General features: G+C 51.1%; 1 protein-coding gene across 1 annotated transcript in view; it reads right to left on the reverse strand.

Moving 5' to 3' along the window:
• Positions 1-47: 47 nt before the first annotated feature.
• Positions 48-19,311, reverse strand: part of ankrd27 (ankyrin repeat domain 27 (VPS9 domain)) — a 42,287-nt gene continuing 23,023 nt past the window's right edge. The window contains exons 15-29 of the mRNA XM_035395210.1: positions 18,772-18,854; positions 18,193-18,308; positions 17,856-17,948; positions 17,085-17,282; positions 16,344-16,403; positions 15,542-15,661; positions 14,241-14,285; positions 11,661-11,780; positions 7,332-7,529; positions 6,539-6,658; positions 5,903-6,076; positions 4,155-4,254; positions 3,525-3,603; positions 2,781-2,853; positions 48-2,205 (exon numbers count right to left, since the gene is read on the reverse strand). Coding sequence (XP_035251101.1) covers positions 1,828-2,205; positions 2,781-2,853; positions 3,525-3,603; positions 4,155-4,254; positions 5,903-6,076; positions 6,539-6,658; positions 7,332-7,529; positions 11,661-11,780; positions 14,241-14,285; positions 15,542-15,661; positions 16,344-16,403; positions 17,085-17,282; positions 17,856-17,948; positions 18,193-18,308; positions 18,772-18,854 — 1,957 coding nt within the window. The 3' untranslated portion in view covers positions 48-1,827. The remainder of the gene's footprint in view (positions 2,206-2,780; positions 2,854-3,524; positions 3,604-4,154; positions 4,255-5,902; positions 6,077-6,538; positions 6,659-7,331; positions 7,530-11,660; positions 11,781-14,240; positions 14,286-15,541; positions 15,662-16,343; positions 16,404-17,084; positions 17,283-17,855; positions 17,949-18,192; positions 18,309-18,771; positions 18,855-19,311) is intronic.

The following is a 19,311-nucleotide window of genomic DNA, read 5'->3' on the forward strand; positions in this document are numbered from 1 at the left end:
GCATTATATTCACGTTCTTGCAAGTCACAATAAATGGAATTAGCCACTGTAGTTACCCATGGGTTTATTATAGGTTATTTTGGCACAAATTAAATAAGGCACATTCACTGCTTTTAAACATAATTCAAAACAAAGTCCAAATAAACTGTATAAAAATAAGACTTTCCTAATCTGATTGGATGACTCAGTTACACCGAAATAACGAGCTTACTATAAAATGCTAGCGGTATTACCTTTTCAAAAAGCTAAACTTCAGGTATTAAAAAAAGGTAAACGGATGCACCAGGTTCTGCAATGTAAAATGTCTCTCAAGACATACACTAAATTTATGAATCTTATCTCAAATAGCTGAATGGATATGTTGCTCCACAACGACCCTCATGCGACAGAAAGATAAGCGTGACTGTAAAGTGCCTGCCATAGCTGCATGGCGTGATGGAGACAGGGATACAGAAACTCAAGAGGGAAGAACTGGATTTGGGGAGGAAGACATGCATTCGTTTACTCTTTAATTTGGGGCACATAGTATGGAAAGGTATTAAGACAATGCTGCCCCCTTGTGGCAACCCTACAATGCTAGTTTACTGAATGTGCAAGTGGCTGAGCACAGGCAACCTTAAAAAATAACACTGTTCACATTCTCCCTCCAACCCCCAGTAGCTGTTATTTAGCTTTATTTAATAACACTACATCAAAGAGATCAAACTGATTTTCTGTGGTAGTTTTCTAATTTACTATTCATTATAATACATTATTTCCTCTGGCAAAACCAGGTGGATGCAGAATGAAACTTCAATTGACTAAACAGTTAAGATTTTAGCCATTAAAGCTCTGGCCCCTGTATTCATAAACCATCGGAGAGCGGGAGTATTGATCTTGGATCAAGTTTCCTCTGTCCACAGTTGAACCTTATCCGTGACGACTTTTACGGGAAAATAGCATTCAAACTCTCACAAATGCTTTATGAATACACCGATCTCATTCTAGCCAACTTAATTGCATACAGCACAGCGAAACTTAGCATTTCCACCTCACACAGACACAGCCTTAACAATAGAGAAGTCTGCACATTTCTACCCTGTCATTCTTTCATGTCCGTTCGCTGTTAGCTTCTCCTGTGCTTTGTCTGGCGATGGCGGAGCACAAGTTGTTTATGGGGCACACGGGGAGCGCGATGCTGCAGCCAGCGAAATAAACAGCACTCATTTCAAATTAAACCCTGAGGTCTTCATGGAATGCTTAACTATTTGAAAGACCTTTTTTTTTAAAAAAATAGACCACTATATTTGCAAATTAAAACTCATAAGACCTAAATTAACTGTGTGTGTGCGGCTCGCAGATTTTCACCATGTCAAGCAAATGAAGGTTTAGAACATGACGAGCTGTGCCTGACTTATTTACGCGGTTTTCATTCACCTCACATGTACACACACACACACACACACAGTTCATTGCGCACGCACACACGCACACACATGCGCATGCACGTGCACACACACACACACAGAGTTCATTGTGCAAGCACACCCTCACACACACACACACACACACACACACACACCTGCCCATTTATTCTGTGGGGAGAAATCGAAAACCGAAATATTTATAAGAGGTCAGGAACATGCTCTGTTCTGCGTCCCTTTTTCAGTAAAGGCTTGATATGATAAAGTGAAAGACAGTGCTTGGAAAAAGAAGCAAATTACAGATCCTTCTGACCAGCTGTGAGGGCTGGTCTCCACAGCTGAAACTGTCCAGGAGAGAGAGAGAGAGAGTGTTTCTGCTCTATGACCCCCTGGCTCGCCCCCCAGCCCCACTCCCGGGCTGTGCTCACAGTGTTTTTGACACCAGGTCTTCCATTTCTTTGGGCGTGCCCTGCACACTGCAGCCGGTGCCCTGCCCGCCCTGTTCTGAGGGGGGGTGAGGGTCCTCCTCGCTGTCTCCATTGAGCTGGGGGGCGTGGGGGGAGTCCGAGTGGTGCGCCTCCCCCGTGTCCGTGGGGCGGTGGTCCAGCACCGCGCTCAGGGGTTTCGGGGGGTGCTCCGTGACGACGGCGGTGGGGCAGCGGTCGAAGGTCTTCGCATGAATGGCGGGCCTCTCCTTCGCCCGGCACCCGTCCGTCAGGTCCGCGGGCGGGGCAAAGGGTCCGCTCCTCTCCAGTGTCTCGCCCCGCCTCAGCTTCCCCCTCTGGGGCCGACTGGCGGGGGGCTGGGGAACCAGCGGGGAGACGAACACAGGGCATTTCAGCACAGAGACATGCATCCGGTCCACAGACTTCACTAGGGAACAGGCCTGAACTGCTTTTAAAAAAGGGGTGGGGTTTCAAATTATACAGCACCCATACATTTCTTCCTTCATAGTTCATTTTTCATTTGCTTAAAAGACAGTTGTTTGATAAGTCATTTTTTATCTGAAAGTATTATTATACCACCAAGCTGAGGAGTAGCAGTGCTTGTGGGCAGACACTGCTGTAGCCTATCTGCAGTCCTAGGCAACACTGGGGGGGGGGGGGGCAATTACCATCGATTACCCAGGGCCCTGAGTGGCACCCTAGCTGAACACTCTTGTGGCCTATGCCTAGAAGCAGCCCAGCCCTGCTTGTGGGACAGTGAGTACACACTCGGCGATTAATGTCTGCATCTTGCACAGCAGTGCTGCAGAAGTGTGTGTGCGAGCCCAGAACCCTCAGGCCCAGAGCCAGGCTCTCTGAAGAGGGCCCTGATGTTACCTCAGACCCTCGCGCTGCCGTAGCTATGGCGGTAAGCGCCTGAGTGACACAGTACCGGGCTGACGTGCGCGGAGTCGAAGGACGGCACGCTCGCGTCCCTCAGCATGCCCTTCTTCATCTTATGCACCCTGAAACGAGAGACAGTCACACTACACTCATCTTCACGCGTGAGACTGCAGTAAGTTACATGTGACCAAAAATAATACATGCCGTTTCTTCAAATATATGAGTTCACAAGATTAATTGTCAGTTGAGCATTACTGAAAGTATTATATTTTCACGATCAGTTTCAATGCATATATTTTATAGCTGAATGTTACACACGTTATTTGTTATTTTATGTACTATATGTCAAATCTGGAAAAGCTGCTCAACACATTTTGTCTTGGAAATGCAGTACTAATGTTCAATTTTGCTATAATGAGTTGTTCCCACAGGGGGGTGCTGTTGAACAGTCACGCACCATTTACACTCAGTCATAATTCCCAATGGTGACAACTGAAATCGTGACAATCGTGAGAATCCTAAGCTATTTTCAATTTTTCCAATCAGTGATGTTTTTTAAATACGTAATTTTCAAGTTTCAAGGAATAGGGTTTCTGCTGACATCGTTGTTAACCCTAACCTTTACCCACTTCCTGTTCTGACGCTCTATGAGATGTAGAATGACACCTCCTGAGGTGCCAGGCTCCGCCCCCTGTCCCGTCGGTGGGCGGAGCCCTTACCGGTGGATGGTGTGGGCCAGCTGGGCGGAGCCCTTACCGGTGGATGGTGTGGGCCAGCTGGGCGGGGCTCTTACCGGTGGATGGTGTGGGCCAGCTCCCGCCGACGGGCGTGTGGGTCCTCCAGGGCTCTCAGCCTCCGCACGAACGACTGGGCTGAGAAGCAGAGAGCAGACATCACAACATGGAGGAGCAGCTCACAGGGGTGCAATGCATACAGCTCCATGTGTTTAAAGCTCACAGGGAAATGCCTAAACTACAGCTCCATGTGTTTACAGCTCACAGGGCAATGCCTCAACCTGAGCTTCATGTTTTTAAAGCTCACAGGGCAATGCCTCAACCTGAGCTTCATGTGTTCACAGCTCACAGGGCAATGCCTAAACTACAGCTTCATGTGTTTACAGCTCACAGGGCAATGCCTAAACTAGAGCTTCATGTGTTTACAGCTCACAGGGCAATGCCTAAACTAGAGCTTCATGAGGCTGAACTTGTACCCTAAATGCTCTTGTGTTGACCCCACCCAAAATACAGCAGTTCACTTATGTACAAGTGTTCTTCTGGAGTTCTCTTTACACAACCAGCATGCTTTCTACTAAGGTAGTCAATTCTGTAGCAATATGGTATTTTTCATGCTTGCACATTTTGGGGTGTTGAGGGACATACGGCACTATGGACGGTTAGGGTTTGGGTTAGGGGTGGACACTCACTCTTCCCCAGAGCTCCTCTGGGCACAGACAGCATGGCGATGGGATGCTCCTCAGGAGAAAGGCCCAGTGCCATCTGCAGACTCCTCACTATCTCTGTGTTCTGAGAGGCAAAGACACGGCAAAAAAAATGTGTCTATGTGCATGTGTGAGTGCGTGCGACTGCATCACTGTCAGAGGCATGTTGGGGGGGGGCGGGGGGGCTCCTTGCGTGTCCCCCCCCCCAGGGTAATCTGTAATCTGTGGCAGTGTCCAGCCCTCTGGCCCCCGCCTGGGAGCGTGACCTCATTCCCGGCCAATTCCAGCCGCCTGCTTTAAAAAGCGCTCCAGAAATCCGCTAAAGCAGCTTAAAGGCTAAAGGGGGGGGGGGGGAGGGGAGGGGGGGGCAGGCCTTTCCTCTCCCCTCACTGCCACTCTCAATTACAGAGCGGGCGCCCAGCTGGGGGGAGGACACCATTACAGCCCCCCCCCCCCCCCCCCGCAGAGCCAAACTGCCCGTCACATTACTGCAGCGTAACTCAGCGCTCGACGCATTAAAACTGCTTACGGTCATTTGAGGAAAACGTCACGCGTAAGTACCGGCGTTTCGCCCCCTGAAACGCCTTCCTCAGGCAGACGCTTGCGGCAGGACTGCGTGGATGCGGACGGCAGCGGAGCGCGCACAAGAGCGCAAGCGCTAACGATGCTGTAATCTGGCTGTGCAGCGAGTAGCAATGACCTGCCGCGGCTCTGATGTGCTTTTGATCGCTACTTTAAACATCGTTAACAGCCCGAGCGTCTCGTCGTGTGGCGGGGGCTTTCCACACAGAAAATAACTCGCAGTTTTTTAAACAGTTGCTGAATACCGTTTGGCTTATTTCACACCGCTGTCCAAATGCAGTACCTTATCGTCTCCATGGAAATTAACACTGAAAAATCCAATTAAAAGGTAGTTACAGAACTTCTGTTCAGAGCGTGATGTATAAATAAGACGATCGACAGAACAATAAAGGAAGCGATCAAAATGATTCTTTTCTAATTAACAAGTGAAATGTTCTCATCTTCTCTAAATTCCTGGAAGGAATTAAAATTCATTTTCTATGAAAAAACAATGTAAAATAATTATTTTTTAAAGGCAGCATTTGACTGTATTCATATAGACTAGAAGTATTATAATCTATTTCAAGAACCTCAAAGCTCCTCCCTCAAAAGGATCAGAGGATTTCTTTCCCTTCATCCATCTGCATCAGCACACTAAAGATGCCTCATTTCTGGTGAACGGTCAGGGATTTACTACCCAATTAAACAGCGGGACTTTGACCCCGTAATTAGATTTAAGATTAGATTTAAGAAATTTGGCCAGGAAACCAAAGATCGCTCCTACAATTTGAGATAAGTGCCAATCAATCTGTAATGGAACCCTGGCTCTCCATACGCGCAGCTCGGTGCTCCGGACAGATTTAAAAAGCAGGCTCCGGAGAACGAGCCACGGTTGCTTTCTTCCTGTACCTGTAATCCAGCATCTATCATGTGCAGTATGAGCTACTCGAGACCACAGACCCCCAAATGCTGCTCTACCAGCCGTCGTAAAACTGGCAGGTAATCAGAAGCCGCTGTAAATATCTAAAATATCCTTCATCGTGCATGAAAATTGTCTAAGCCAAAACGACAACGCACTAAAACTTAAATGATTAAAAAAAAAAAACACAGCTCCTTCTGCAGCCGAGCAGCAGTGCACAGAAACCGCCCTCTCCTCGCGGCGCTGGGCGTACCTTGCCTCCGATCTCCAGCGCGCAGTCCAGCGGGGTCCTCTGCCTCTTGTTCCTCAGGTGGACGCAGGCCCCGCCCTGCAGCAGCAGCTCCACCAGGCCCAGGTGGCCCCCGCGCACCGCCTCGTGCAGGGCCGTGTTGCCCTGGCTGTTGGCGATGTTGAGCGAGGCGCTGCTCTGGGGCGCACAGGAAGTGCAGACACACCGGTCACAGAGCGGACGAGGAGCGACGCACCCGTACGGAACACTTCAAAACTCATCCCCGTCGGCGTGCGGTAATATTACAGTAACACACCCCTTTTAAAGACCATTCCCCTGCGTTCCGCAGGCATTAAGCTGTGTCTGAGAGTAGTGGGGGACATTTTAACATGAAGCAAAATGACAGCACATAACTAGGCCTAAAGATCAGGAAAGGATTGGAAAAGCACTGCTTATCAGAATGAACCGGGTGGCTCCCTGAATGGCTGCGCACTGTTGACTCAAGCCTAACTGAATATTTATAATGAGTCAGCGCTCAGGTATGTGTCTGGCATTCACATGGTTATCTAGCCAGCTATCACTCTCAACACAAATTCAGCCATGAGTACAGAATGGAAGGTCATTTCACAATAACTGGTGTAAGACGGTGAATAAACTTACCTTGAGCAAAATGGCGGCGGTATCTAGGTGTCCTTTAAGACAGGTGTGGATTAGAGGAGTGTTCCCATACTGGTCCTTCTTATTCAGCTTAGCGTTACACTCCAGTAATGATGTCACCACCTGTCACACACACAGCTGGTGTTACATATTCATTTTCACCAACGCAGCCCTCAACAGCTCCTGTTCACAGAAGGGAAATTCAGGGTGCTGCTCCAGGCCCTCATCTGTTCCTACAGACTGATGCTGCACCATTTTGAGGGGATGTGTCTAAGTAGAAGGCACACTGGTTTGAAGGCAACAACCAGCACTGAATACTTTGACTGCACTGAACAAACTGTGAAACACCTAGGACAGCCAGTTGAGATGAGCTGTGAATGGTCACCTTGGCCAGGTGTGAGCTCACCTGCATGTGACTGTTCTGGCAGGTCAGGTGTGAGCTCACCTGCGTGTGACTTCTCTGGCAGGCCAGGTGTGAGCTCACCTGCGTGTGACTGTTCTGGCAGGCCAGGTGTGAGCTCACCTGCGTGTGGCTGTTCTGGCAGGTCAGGTGTGAGCTCACCTGCGTGTGACTTCTCTGGCAGGCCAGGTGTGAGCTCACCTGCGTGTGACTGTTCTGGCAGGCCAGGTGTGAGCTCACCTGCGTGTGACTGTTCTGGCAGGCCAGGTGTGAGCTCACCTGCGTGTGACTGTTCTGGCAGGCCAGGTGTGAGCTCACCTGCGTGTGGCTGTTCTGGCAGGTCAGGTGTGAGCTCACCTGCGTGTGACTGTTCTGGCAGGTCAGGTGTGAGCTCACCTGTGTGTGACTGTTCTGGCAGGCCAGGTGCAGCGGCGTGGCGCTCTGGTTGTTGCGGGCGTTGACGCTGGCGCCGTGGCGGATGAGCAGCGAGACCAGCGCGGTGTGGCCGTGCAGCGCCGCCACGTGCAGCGGCGTGAAACCGTCCGCCGAGCTGCTGTTCACACTCAGACCGCTCGTCTGCAGGCTGGCCAGCTTCTGCACACAACGCACAACACACCTCTCATAATCACACATTACAGTACACACCAACACAACACACCTCTCATAACCACACATTACAGTACACACCAACGCACAACACACCTCTCATAATCACACATTACAGTACACACCAACGCACAACACACCTCTCATAATCACACATTACAGTACACACCAACACACAACACACCTCTCATAACCACACATTACAATGCACACCAACACACAACACACCTCTCATAACAATACACGCCAACGCACAACACACCTCTCATAACAATACACACCAACACACAACACACCTCTCATAACCACACATTACAATGCACACCAACGCACAACACCTCTCATAACAATACACACCAACACACAACACACCTCTCATAACAATACACACCAACACACAACACACCTCTCATACTAATGCATTACAATACACGCCAACACACAACTATCATACTAATGCATTACAATACACACCAACACATACCTCTCATATACTAATGCATTACAATACACACCAACACACAACACACCTCTCATACTAATCTCTTACAATACACACCAACACACAACACACCTCTCATACTAATGTATTACAATACACATCAACACACAACACACCTCTCATACTAATGTATTACAATACACACCAACGCATAACACACCTCTCATAAGCACACATTACAATGCACACCAACACACACCTCTCATACTCACACATTACAATGCACACCAACACACAACGCATCTCTCTCATACTCACACATTACAATGCACACAAACACAACGCATCTCTCTAATACTCACACATTACAATGCACACCAACACACACCCTCTCTCATACTGGCACATTACATTAACAACCATGACATGGAAACTAATAGCCTTTTCCAGAACCAAAGTAAAGTGACACTTCAAAGCGGCTCACATTACAAGCCGTTTAATAAAGACAGTGAGGTTGCTAAACATGATTTATGAGATTATGGCTTGTCAATTTCCACAGTTACTCACAGTCAACATTATAAAAAGTTTTTTAAAATTCCTGGACATTTCCAAACTATTATGATAAATATAATCATAAAATAATATTACATTACAGGCATTTTAGCAGCTGCTCTTATCCAGAGCGACCTGCACAACTTTTTACATATCATTTACATTTCTTCATTTATACAGCTGGATATATACGGAAGCAATGCAGGTTAAGTACCTTACTCAAGTGTACAACGGCAGTGTCCCACCCAGGAATCGAACCTGTGACCATTAGGTTACAAGACCAGTTCCTCACCCATTATACTACACTGCCGCCCAATAATAATACTCATCTGTGTCAGCGCAAACCAAAAAGTTAATTCAGTCTCTGCATGTGCACACACACACACACACACACACAAACACACCCACACACACACACACACATAAATACACACACATACACACACACACACACACACAGTTCTCAGTGTGAAGCAGCCTTCCGGAATTACTGTCCTGCTCTCTCAGCATCATACACACTCATCAATAATGCATTCCAAATAAATACATTAATGATGAGGGCTTATACCTAGGCAACTGAATTATGATTATAATCTTAAGCTTACCTGCTTACTGATCTCAGCCATAATTCACACAGCACTGTCATTATGTGCATAATACCTCTGTTTTGATAGAAAGAGGAGTTTGAGTGTAATAACTGCATCAGCTATCTGTAACAGCTGAATGCTGGATAATTCACTGCAATGTGCATCAGTGAGCCAGAGACACTCAGTGTTGTGAAAGGGGACTCAGAGCAGATGCATCAGTGAGCCAGAGATACTCAGTGTTGTGAAAGGGGACTCAGAGCAGATGTATCAGTGAGCCAGAGATACTCAGTGTTGTGAAAGGGGACTCAGAGCAGATGTATCAGTGAGCCAGAGATACTCAGTGTTGTGAAAGGGGACTCAGAGCAGATGTATCAGTGAGCCAGAGATACTCAGTGTTGTGAAAGGGGACTCAGAGCAGATGTATCAGAGAGCCAGAGATACTCAGTGTTGTGAAAGGGGACTCAGAGCAGATGTATCAGTGAGCCAGAGATACTCAGTGTTGTGAAAGGGGACTCAGAGCAGATGTATCAGTGAGCCAGAGATACTCAGTGTTGTGAAAGGGGACTCAGAGCAGATGTATCAGTGAGCCAGAGATACTCAGTGTTGTGAAAGGGGACTCAGAGCAGATGTATCAGAGAGCCAGAGATACTCAGTGTTGTGAAAGGGGACTCAGAGCAGATGTATCAGAGAGCCAGAGATACTCAGTGTTGTGAAAGGGGACTCAGAGCAGATGTATCAGTGAGCCAGAGATACTCAGTGTTGTGAAAGGGGACTCAGAGCAGATGTATCAGTGCGCCAGAGATACTCAGTGTTGTGAAAGGGGACTCAGAGCAGATGTATCAGAGAGCCAGAGATACTCAGTGTTGTGAAAGGGGACTCAGAGCAGATGTATCAGTGAGCCAGAGATACTCAGTGTTGTGAAAGGGGACTCAGAGCAGATGTATCAGTGAGCCAGAGATACTCAGTGTTGTGAAAGGGGACTCAGAGCAGATGTATCAGTGAGCCAGAGATACTCAGTGTTGTGAAAGGGGACTCAGAGCAGATGTATCAGTGAGCCAGAGATACTCAGTGTTGTGAAAGGGGACTCAGAGCAGATGCATCAGTGAGCCAGAGATACTCAGTGTTGTGAAAGGGGACTCAGAGCAGATGTATCAGTGAGCCAGAGATACTCAGTGTTGTGAAAGGGGACTCAGAGCAGATGTATCAGTGAGCCAGAGATACTCAGTGTTGTGAAAGGGGACTCAGAGCAGATGCATCAGTGAGCCAGAGATACTCAGTGTTGTGAAAGGGGACTCAGAGCAGATGCATCAGTGAGCCAGAGATACTCAGTGTTGTGAAAGGGGACTCAGAGCAGATGTATCAGTGAGCCAGAGATACTCAGTGTTGTGAAAGAGGACTCAGAGCAGATGTATCAGTGAGCCAGAGATACTCAGTGTTGTGAAAGGGGACTCAGAGCAGATGTATCAGTGAGCCAGAGATACTCAGTGTTGTGAAAGGGGACTCAGAGCAGATGTATCAGTGCGCCAGAGATACTCAGTGTTGTGAAAGGGGACTCAGAGCAGATGTATCAGTGAGCCAGAGATACTCAGTGTTGTGAAAGAGGACTCAGAGCAGATGTATCAGAGAGCCAGAGATACTCAGTGTTGTGAAAGGGGACTCAGAGCAGATGTATCAGAGAGCCAGAGATACTCAGTGTTGTGAAAGGGGACTCAGAGCAGATGTATCAGAGAGCCAGAGATACTCAGTGTTGTGAAAGGGGACTCAGAGCAGATGTATCAGTGAGCCAGAGATACTCAGTGTTGTGAAAGGGGACTCAGAGCAGATGCATCAGTGAGCCAGAGATACTCAGTGTTGTGAAAGGGGACTCAGAGCAGATGTATCAGAGAGCCAGAGATACTCAGTGTTGTGAAAGGGGACTCAGAGCAGATGTATCAGAGAGCCAGAGATACTCAGTGTTGTGAAAGGGGACTCAGAGCAGATGTATCAGTGAGCCAGAGATACTCAGTGTTGTGAAAGGGGACTCAGAGCAGATGTATCAGTGAGCCAGAGATACTCAGTGTTGTGAAAGGGGACTCAGAGCAGATGTATCAGTGAGCCAGAGATACTCAGTGTTGTGAAAGGGGACTCAGAGCAGATGTATCAGTGAGCCAGAGATACTCAGTGTTGTGAAAGGGGACTCAGAGCAGATGCATCAGTGAGCCAGAGATACTCAGTGTTGTGAAAGGGGACTCAGAGCAGATGTATCAGTGAGCCAGAGATACTCAGTGTTGTGAAAGGGGACTCAGAGCAGATGTATCAGCTGCACTGCTGCCTCCGCCATGCTGTGTGTGAAAATGCCAGTCAGAGCTGAGTGTGTGTTTGTGTGTGTGTGTGTGTGTATGCGCGTGCGTGAGTGTGTGCGTGTGTGTGCGTGTGTATGCGTGTTTGTGTGTGTGCGTGTGTGTGTGTGTGCGTGTGTGCGTGCGTGCGTGTGTGTGTATGCGTGTGTGTGTGTATGCGTGTGAGTGTGTGTAGACGATGGCAGGCGGGTGGGCGCACCTTCTGCGTGGGCTCGCAGCGGGGGCACTGGCACAGAGGGTGGCACAGCTCGGTCTGCGCGGGTGGCCCCGCCTCCTCGTCCTCGGGCTCCTCGTCCAGCCACTCCAGCAGGTAGCGCACCTGCAGGGCGTCACACGCAGACAGCGCTGAGAGCACGCCCCCCTCCCTGCGCACACACCCCACCCCCGCGCTCACCCCCCCCCACCCCCGCGCTCACCCCCCACCCCCGCGCTCACCCCCTCCCCGCACACACACCCCCCACCCCCGCGCTCACCCTCCTCCCCGCACACACACCCCCCACCCCCGCGCTCACCCTCCTCCCCCGCGCTCACCCCCACTCCACCCCCCACCCCCGCGCTCACCCCCCACCCCCGCACTCGCCCCCACTCCACCCCCCACCCCCGCGCTCACCCCCCCCACCCCCACTCCACCCCCCACCCCCACGCTCACCCCCCTCCCTGCACACACACCCCCCCACCCCCGCACTGCGCTGCCTCTCCTGCGCGCCCATCTGTCTGGCCTCACAGAGCGCAAGGAGCGGTTTGCATCACACACACACACACACTGAGACTGCATTGCCTGTGTTTTTTTTAGCTGCAGGTATAAGGCAATTAAGACACAGAAGGGGGGGGGGGGTGAGGGCGGCCGGAGCTTCTAAGACAGCGTGACCTTGTTCCCTGCTCTAACAGCTGGGCCCGCAGGGAGGACAAGTCCCAAACCCTCGTCTGTCTGCTGCCTGCCAGAGTACGGGGAGTGATCCATGACTCTCTGTGGTCTAATTCTTCCCCTCTAACCAAGCTGGCCTTTGAGCCTCTGAGAGAGATTTCCTCAGAAAGGTTGGAGGCCAAGCTGGCAGATTTGTAGGCTAGAGAAGGGGTGGGGAATGTGGAAGTAAGGAGCCTGGAGCCTGAATTCTGGCACAGACACGCCCGTCCCCAGTCCCCCGCCCCCACTCCCTTCCTCCCACCAGCCAAAATTCTTTAATGAGAACAGCGCAAGTGGTTGTAAAACATTCTATCACTTGACTTGTTTATTTCTTACACGGGTAGGTGTAGAATCTTGATTGGCTCAGTGTGGACTCAAAAGTACTCAAAGAGGCCCTTTGACCACAGTGACAAAACTAACATGGGGGTGGGGGGAGAGAAGAGTCTTTGCTCAAGTCTTCACGGCTAGAACCGTGATGGGATTATCACTAAATCCGGCCCCAGCAGATGCCCCAGCCACTTTTAGATTATCTCAGTTTAACCGTGGAAAGCTCATAACTTCTGAGAAGAGGCTTATTTTTTTTTAGTAAACGGCGAGGGGTTGACGGCGGTTACGCCGCCGCCGCCGCCGGCTGTTTCTGAGCCCGACCTGAGCGCAAGCGGTCAGGAGGCCCCGGAGCTTCGTTATCTCACTTCCTGTGTGCGGCGCGGTCTCCGCGTGCGGTGTGAGCGCAGGCTGCTCTGAGCGCAGGGTGCTCTGGGCTTGTTTAGGAGAGCAGCGCTTCCTTCCTGTTCCCCCCCGGGGGGTGGGGGGGGGGGACGGCTCTGCGCACCTGCGGCCTCCAGGAGACTCGCCAGGGTGCAGCCGCGGCGCGGGAGCAGGCTAATGAAAGCCGGGCGGCTCGGAATCCTGCCCTTACAAGATGTTGTGCGTGAGGGAGCAGAGCTTGTGGAGTGGAAGGAGAGCATCAATAATTTACACCGCCTTCCCCTCGTCTCTGCACAGTCACTGAACACCCCGCCCCCCTCTCCACCCCCCACCACCGTCCTCCACGCCCCCATAACCCCCCCCCCCCCCCCCCCCGGGCCGTTGCCCCGCTCTGCGGCAGTCACGCAAAACCGCCTCTTAATCCGCAGAGCAACACCAAACCCCCCCCCCCCCCCCCCCCAGCCCCGCCCGCAGCCGCACGGGCTTTTCATAGAACCGGGACAGTCCATCCTCCCTGCCGTCTTGTGAGATAGAGGCGGAGCAGAATTGCTCGGGGGCTGGGCCGCACACCGTAAGCCCATTTTCACTGGCAGCGAGAGATCAGCGCGATGCGACGCGAGACGCCAAAGCTAGCGTGTGAGCGCGCTAATCCCCGCCCCAGAATAGCGCCCGAGCGGCCTCACGTTCGCGCCGCCGATGCTGCTCCAGGAACGCAGCGTGTGGGATTACAGGAGCCGGCAGCGGGCCTGAAATCTGGGATTTTACAGCCGCTAGGAGCCCCGTGGACCAATTATGCCCCGTTCCGGCCTGCGAGGCACACTCAATGCTGTTCACTAAATGTAAGATTAGTGGCAAAGCCAGAGCACTCTGCGTCGGGTCCATCTGTCACGAGCCGGGTTCACTGCCAGCCGCTTCCATTACGCTGGCCTTTTCCTTTTTTTTTATCAGGCAAGTTCACAATCTATATACACACTGAAAAACGGAGGCATGCTTTGTGTGCGTGTGTGTGTGTGGTGTATGTGTGCACGTGTGTGAGCCTGTGTGTGTGTGTGAGAGCATGTGTGTGAACGTGTGTGTGCGTACGTGCATGCGTTCTATGGTTAATGGGCGTGACGCGCAGGAGAGTGTGCTGTAATGTGGGTGGGGACAGGAAGGAAGGAAACCCACCATCTCCACGTCACCATCTGCCACGGCCCGCAACAGCTTCTCCACCTGACCAGCAGAGAGGGGGGGGGAGGGGGGGGGGAGGGGGAGGAGGGAGGGGGAGATGAGAGGAAAGAGAAAGGTTGTCTCCATTTAAAGGGGAATTAACGGGCATTATAGCACTAATCCCAGAGCCTTTTGGTAACCTGATAATCTGGATTTGCGGAGGGGGAGCGGCTCATCGCAGGAGCAGAGGCGGGTGACTTCAGCAGCGGGCCCCCACAACCCGAGACACTGACGGAAGTTCAGCGGCGTGGAGCTGAGCGGTCTGGACGCTACGCTACGCTGCGCTACGCTGCGCTACATCGCGCCAGGCCAAGGCAGCCGTGTGATTAATATTTAAAGCGCTCTAAGTGTTCGGGTTCCCAGAAGTGCCCGTAAAACCGTCCGCACTGTGACCCCAGACAGCGGCGAGGATGACCATGCCAGTGCGTGTGCGCTGCTCAACTGATGAAGGGCGCTGCAGTGATGGCACGGGGCATTCCAAAGTGGGGAATAAAAGAACGAGGACAAGAACTTGTTTTAAAAATTATTTTAAAAAGAGAGGGAGAAGATGATTACAAATATATGTCATCAATCATTACTGTCTGTGATAGTGAGGACCAGTGCCCAATATATTCTTTTTACAATTTTACAATTGCAAATGTTAAGGTATTTTATATTCAGTATTCAATACTCTCTCCTCCCTTGTTGCTCGATGTCCATTCGGTGAAAATATACCGTCTCAGTGGTCCTCTGAAGGGCTCTTCGAAAAATAATCATACTTCAGTGCGCCTGACTAAATGACTTCTAGATTTAGCACTTGAGGAACTTGCTGCCAGAACATCCTGTTTGATTCGCTTTGCACTTTAAAACATCTGAAGATGAAATTATGCATGATGCTGAACTGCGAATGCACTTGAACCGCGAATGACGAAACAGGCAACAAACTGTCAAAAAATGTCAAGAAGTGACTGAATGTGCCTTCAAACAGGCGAGGCTGGACTTCAACAGCCATTCTGAAGCACCTCTTCATGATTAAGAAGGCCTCGGACAAAATGGCCTCCACCAAAGCATGCCGCTCATAATACAGATGAAAACTCCACCATTTGAGCCCATCATTTTAAATTCATGATTTTCAGGAGCTCCGGAACACGCCGATTGACCTGGTGGCTCGGGGGGGTGGGGGGGGGGGGGGGGGGTGGGGGGGCTGACGTTGCTGAGGTTGTGATACGCGCCTGTTTATTTTCATCAGGCAGGGCGAGAGCCAGCCCTGGGGTCCTCACCTCTTTGTGCCGCACCCTGTCGGCCTCAGGCCTGACGTCGGTGTTGAGGGAGGAGGTGCTGGACACAGAGGAGCGCCGGCTGTTGGACCCCCCCGAGGGCTGAGGGGACCTGTTTGGGGACTGGAGGAAGAGACACGAGGAAGAGAAGTAAATACGGAGTGGAATCTCAGCCCATCAAATGCAGAGCTGCGTTTCAGCCTATAAAATATGGAGCTGCAGTTCAGCCTATAAAATACAGAGCTGCATTTCAGCCTATCAAATGTGGAGCTGCATTTCAGCCTATCAAATACGGAGCTGAATTTCAGCCAATAAAATATGGAGCTGCATTTCAGCCTATCAAATGCAGAGTTGCATTTCAGCCTATCAAATATGCAGCTGCATTTCAGCCTATCAAATGCAGAGCTGCATTTCAGCCTATGAAATGCAGAGTTGCATTTCAGCCTATCAAATATGCAGCTGCATTTCAGCCTATAAAATAGAACTGCTTCCTAAAGAGCTGACGCACATGACATTATGAGCTCTGCTGAGTTCAGAAGAGGAGCCTCAAGTACACTGTATGGTTCCTTTCCTCTTGTCCTCTGCAGAAAATCAGCGTGCAATTAAAACAGACAATAATTCCACAATAACAGCTTCCACGCCTCGGTGCAGTGTAGCTCATTTGCCGGGTCCCATTGCAAGGCGACTAAAAGTAATAACTTGCTATTTGAGGGCCCTGGTGATGAGCTGGCGGCTCACCCTGTGAATTAGAGCTCAATTTGCGATGCTCGGTGCAGAGAGACGCGCTCCTCCCCCAGGGGCCTACCTCACCGGAGCTTCCTCCTCTGAGCGACCCGTTGTGTGTGAGCTCCAACAGGGCCAGGATCTGCAAAAACAAACACACACCTGCTACACGCTCCGCTGCTCTCACGACAGGTTCACCTTCAGGCTGTGTGTGTGTGCGCTCGAGCAAGGCCGCACAAACAGGCACGCGTGAAGGAGGAGAGACTCAACACACGGAATCACTCGCTGCAATCGCACTGCACGCTCAGGTTACACAAATCACTGCTAAAAAGCACCAATCACACGGCACGCTCAGATAACAAGAATCACTGCTAAAAAGCACCAATCACACGGCACCCTCAGATTACAAGAATCACTGCTAAAAAGCACCAATCACACGGCACGCTCAGGTTACACAAATCACTGCTAAAAAGCACCAATCACACGGCACCCTCAAATAACAAGAATCACTGCTAAAAAGCACCAATCACACAGCACGCTCAGATAACAAGAATCACTGCTAAAAAGCACCAATCACACGGCACCCTCAAATAACAAGAATCACTGCTAAAAAGCACCAATCACACAGTACGCTCAGATAACAAGAATCACTGCTAAAAAGCACCAATCACTGCATTCACAGATTTAAAAAATCACTGCTAAAAAGCACCAATCACACAGCACGCTCAGATAACAAGAATCACTGCATGAAAGCACCAATAAGTTTTCTGTAACAAATGAAATATAGGATGAAATAATGGCAGGTTTCGGGGGCGCGGCTCACTTTGGGGTTGAGGGCGCACTGCAGGGGCGTGTCCTTGGCCCGGTTCTGGAGCGCGGTGCTGGCCCGGTTCTCCAGCAGCACCTCCAGGATGCCCTCGTAGCCCCAGCGCGCCGCGATGTGCAGAGCCGTGTCCCCCTTATCATTCTGGAGGTCCAGCCTGCAGGACTGCAGGTCGTAGTACACCAGGGCCTTCACACACTGGGAACCGCACACGCGCGCGCACGCACACACACAGGCACACAAACACACACACCAACACACATGCGCCAACACACGCACACACACACACACACACACACACACACACACACACGCGCGCGCGCGCCAACACACAGGCACACAAACACACACACACACACACACCAACACACGCGCGCCAACACACAGGCACACACACACACACGCACACACACCAACACATGCACACCAACACACGCACACGCATGTGTTACCCTCTGCACAGCCAAACATTCCTAGCAGCTTACTGAAAGGAAAAAATTTACCACACCACTAAAACAGGAACAAAGCCTGAATGTAAAACTTCACAGAAACATAAAAGCCTCGGACTAAATGGAGTCAGGAAGCCGTCATTTACGAGTCTATTCCTGCCAGCGGTCTGCTGACTGAGGGCAGACATGAGAGCATCACAGAGGAGAACTGCAGAGTCAGGAGAAAAGCCCACAATGCTCTCTTCATCAGCACAGTGTCTGCGCAGCATCAAGAGCAGACAGGGACGCCCGAGAGGGGGAGGGGTCCTGGGCTCTGACTCACATCCTCGTGTCCGTACATGCAGGCCAGGTGCAGGGGAGTGTTCCCGTTGTTGTCCTGTACCTCTGTGCTGGCCTTATAGTGCAGGAGGAGTAACTGCAGAGAGGGAGAGGGAGGGAGGGAGGGAGGGAGAGGAAGAGAGAGGGAGGGAGAGGGAGAGAACGAGAGAGAGAGACAGACAGAGAGAGAGGGAGAGTAGGAGCGAGACGGAGGGAGGGAGGGAGGGAGGGAGGGAGAGAGGGAGAGGGCGAGACAGAGAGAGAGAAAACAATGAGGAGCTGCACAGGAACAGGCCGGCTCAAACGTCACAGTCGTGGTGCGCTGCGGACGCCGGGCTCACCGTCACGCCCTGGTATCCCTTCTGACAGGCCAGGTGCAGCGGCGTGAAGGCGTGGTAGTCCGTGGCGTTGACCAGCGCGCCCTTCGACACCAGCAGGTCGATCAGCGCGGACTGACCTTCAGGGGACAGCAGGACAGGCAGGGTTCCGTTAAAGAGCATCGCAGAGCACGCAGCGGCTCAACATGGCCGCCTTCACACGCAGCGGCTCAACATGGCCGCCTTCACACGCAGCGGCTCAACATGGCCGCCTTCACTCTCAGCCTGGGGAAGCACGCAGCAGCTAAACATGGCCGCCTACACACTCAGCCCCGTGGAAACACACAGCAGCTCAACATGGCCGCCTTCACTCTCAGTCTGGGGAAGCACGCAGCAGCTCAACATGGCCGCCTTCACACACAGCAGCTCAACATGGCCGCCTACACACTCAGCCCGTGGAAAGGGCACAGCAGCTCAACATGGCCGCCTTCACACTCAGCCTGGGGAAGCACGCAGCAGCTCGACATGGCCGCCTTCACACGCAGCGGCTCAACCTGGCCGCGTTCACTCTCAGCCTGAGGAAAAGGGCGGGAAAGGCCTCACCACAGATAGCAGCAACGTGGAGCGGCGTGTAGCCCCTGTCGTCTCGGGAGAACGGGGTGACGATGGAGGGGTCGTTCAGCCTCCTGAAAGAGGAAAAGAGGCCTAATAGCATTTGGAAATGGGAAACTGAGCTGGAGCATAAATAACTACAAAGAAGGGGCAGCGAACAAGCATGAAACCGCAGGACAGAGGGTTCACTCTGCCTCTGAGGGCCTGTTTATCTGGACTTCTCATGACACCAATTAAGTATAATCACAGCCTGGTTCACTGTTTAGTCCTTCTGTTCAGCTCAGTGCATCTTTTCAGCTTAAAATGAATCAGTCGAGAATTAAAGTTATTAAAAATCTGTACAGTTGGAACATTAAGGAAATGAAAATTTAGGCAAGTAAATGTTGGCAGATATGATTTTTGGTTGAGATGCTTTTGCGCTGTTCATCCTTGGTACCAGCAGCCTGCATCAGAGACAGATGATGGTGCAGGAGGGGAAACGGAAGGAGAAAGGAGGGAGAGATACAGACTCCTGCTTCAGCTGCTGAGCTA

This window comes from Anguilla anguilla, chromosome 16 (assembly GCF_013347855.1).
Source record: "Anguilla anguilla isolate fAngAng1 chromosome 16, fAngAng1.pri, whole genome shotgun sequence".
Classification (NCBI taxonomy): domain Eukaryota; kingdom Metazoa; phylum Chordata; class Actinopteri; order Anguilliformes; family Anguillidae; genus Anguilla; species Anguilla anguilla.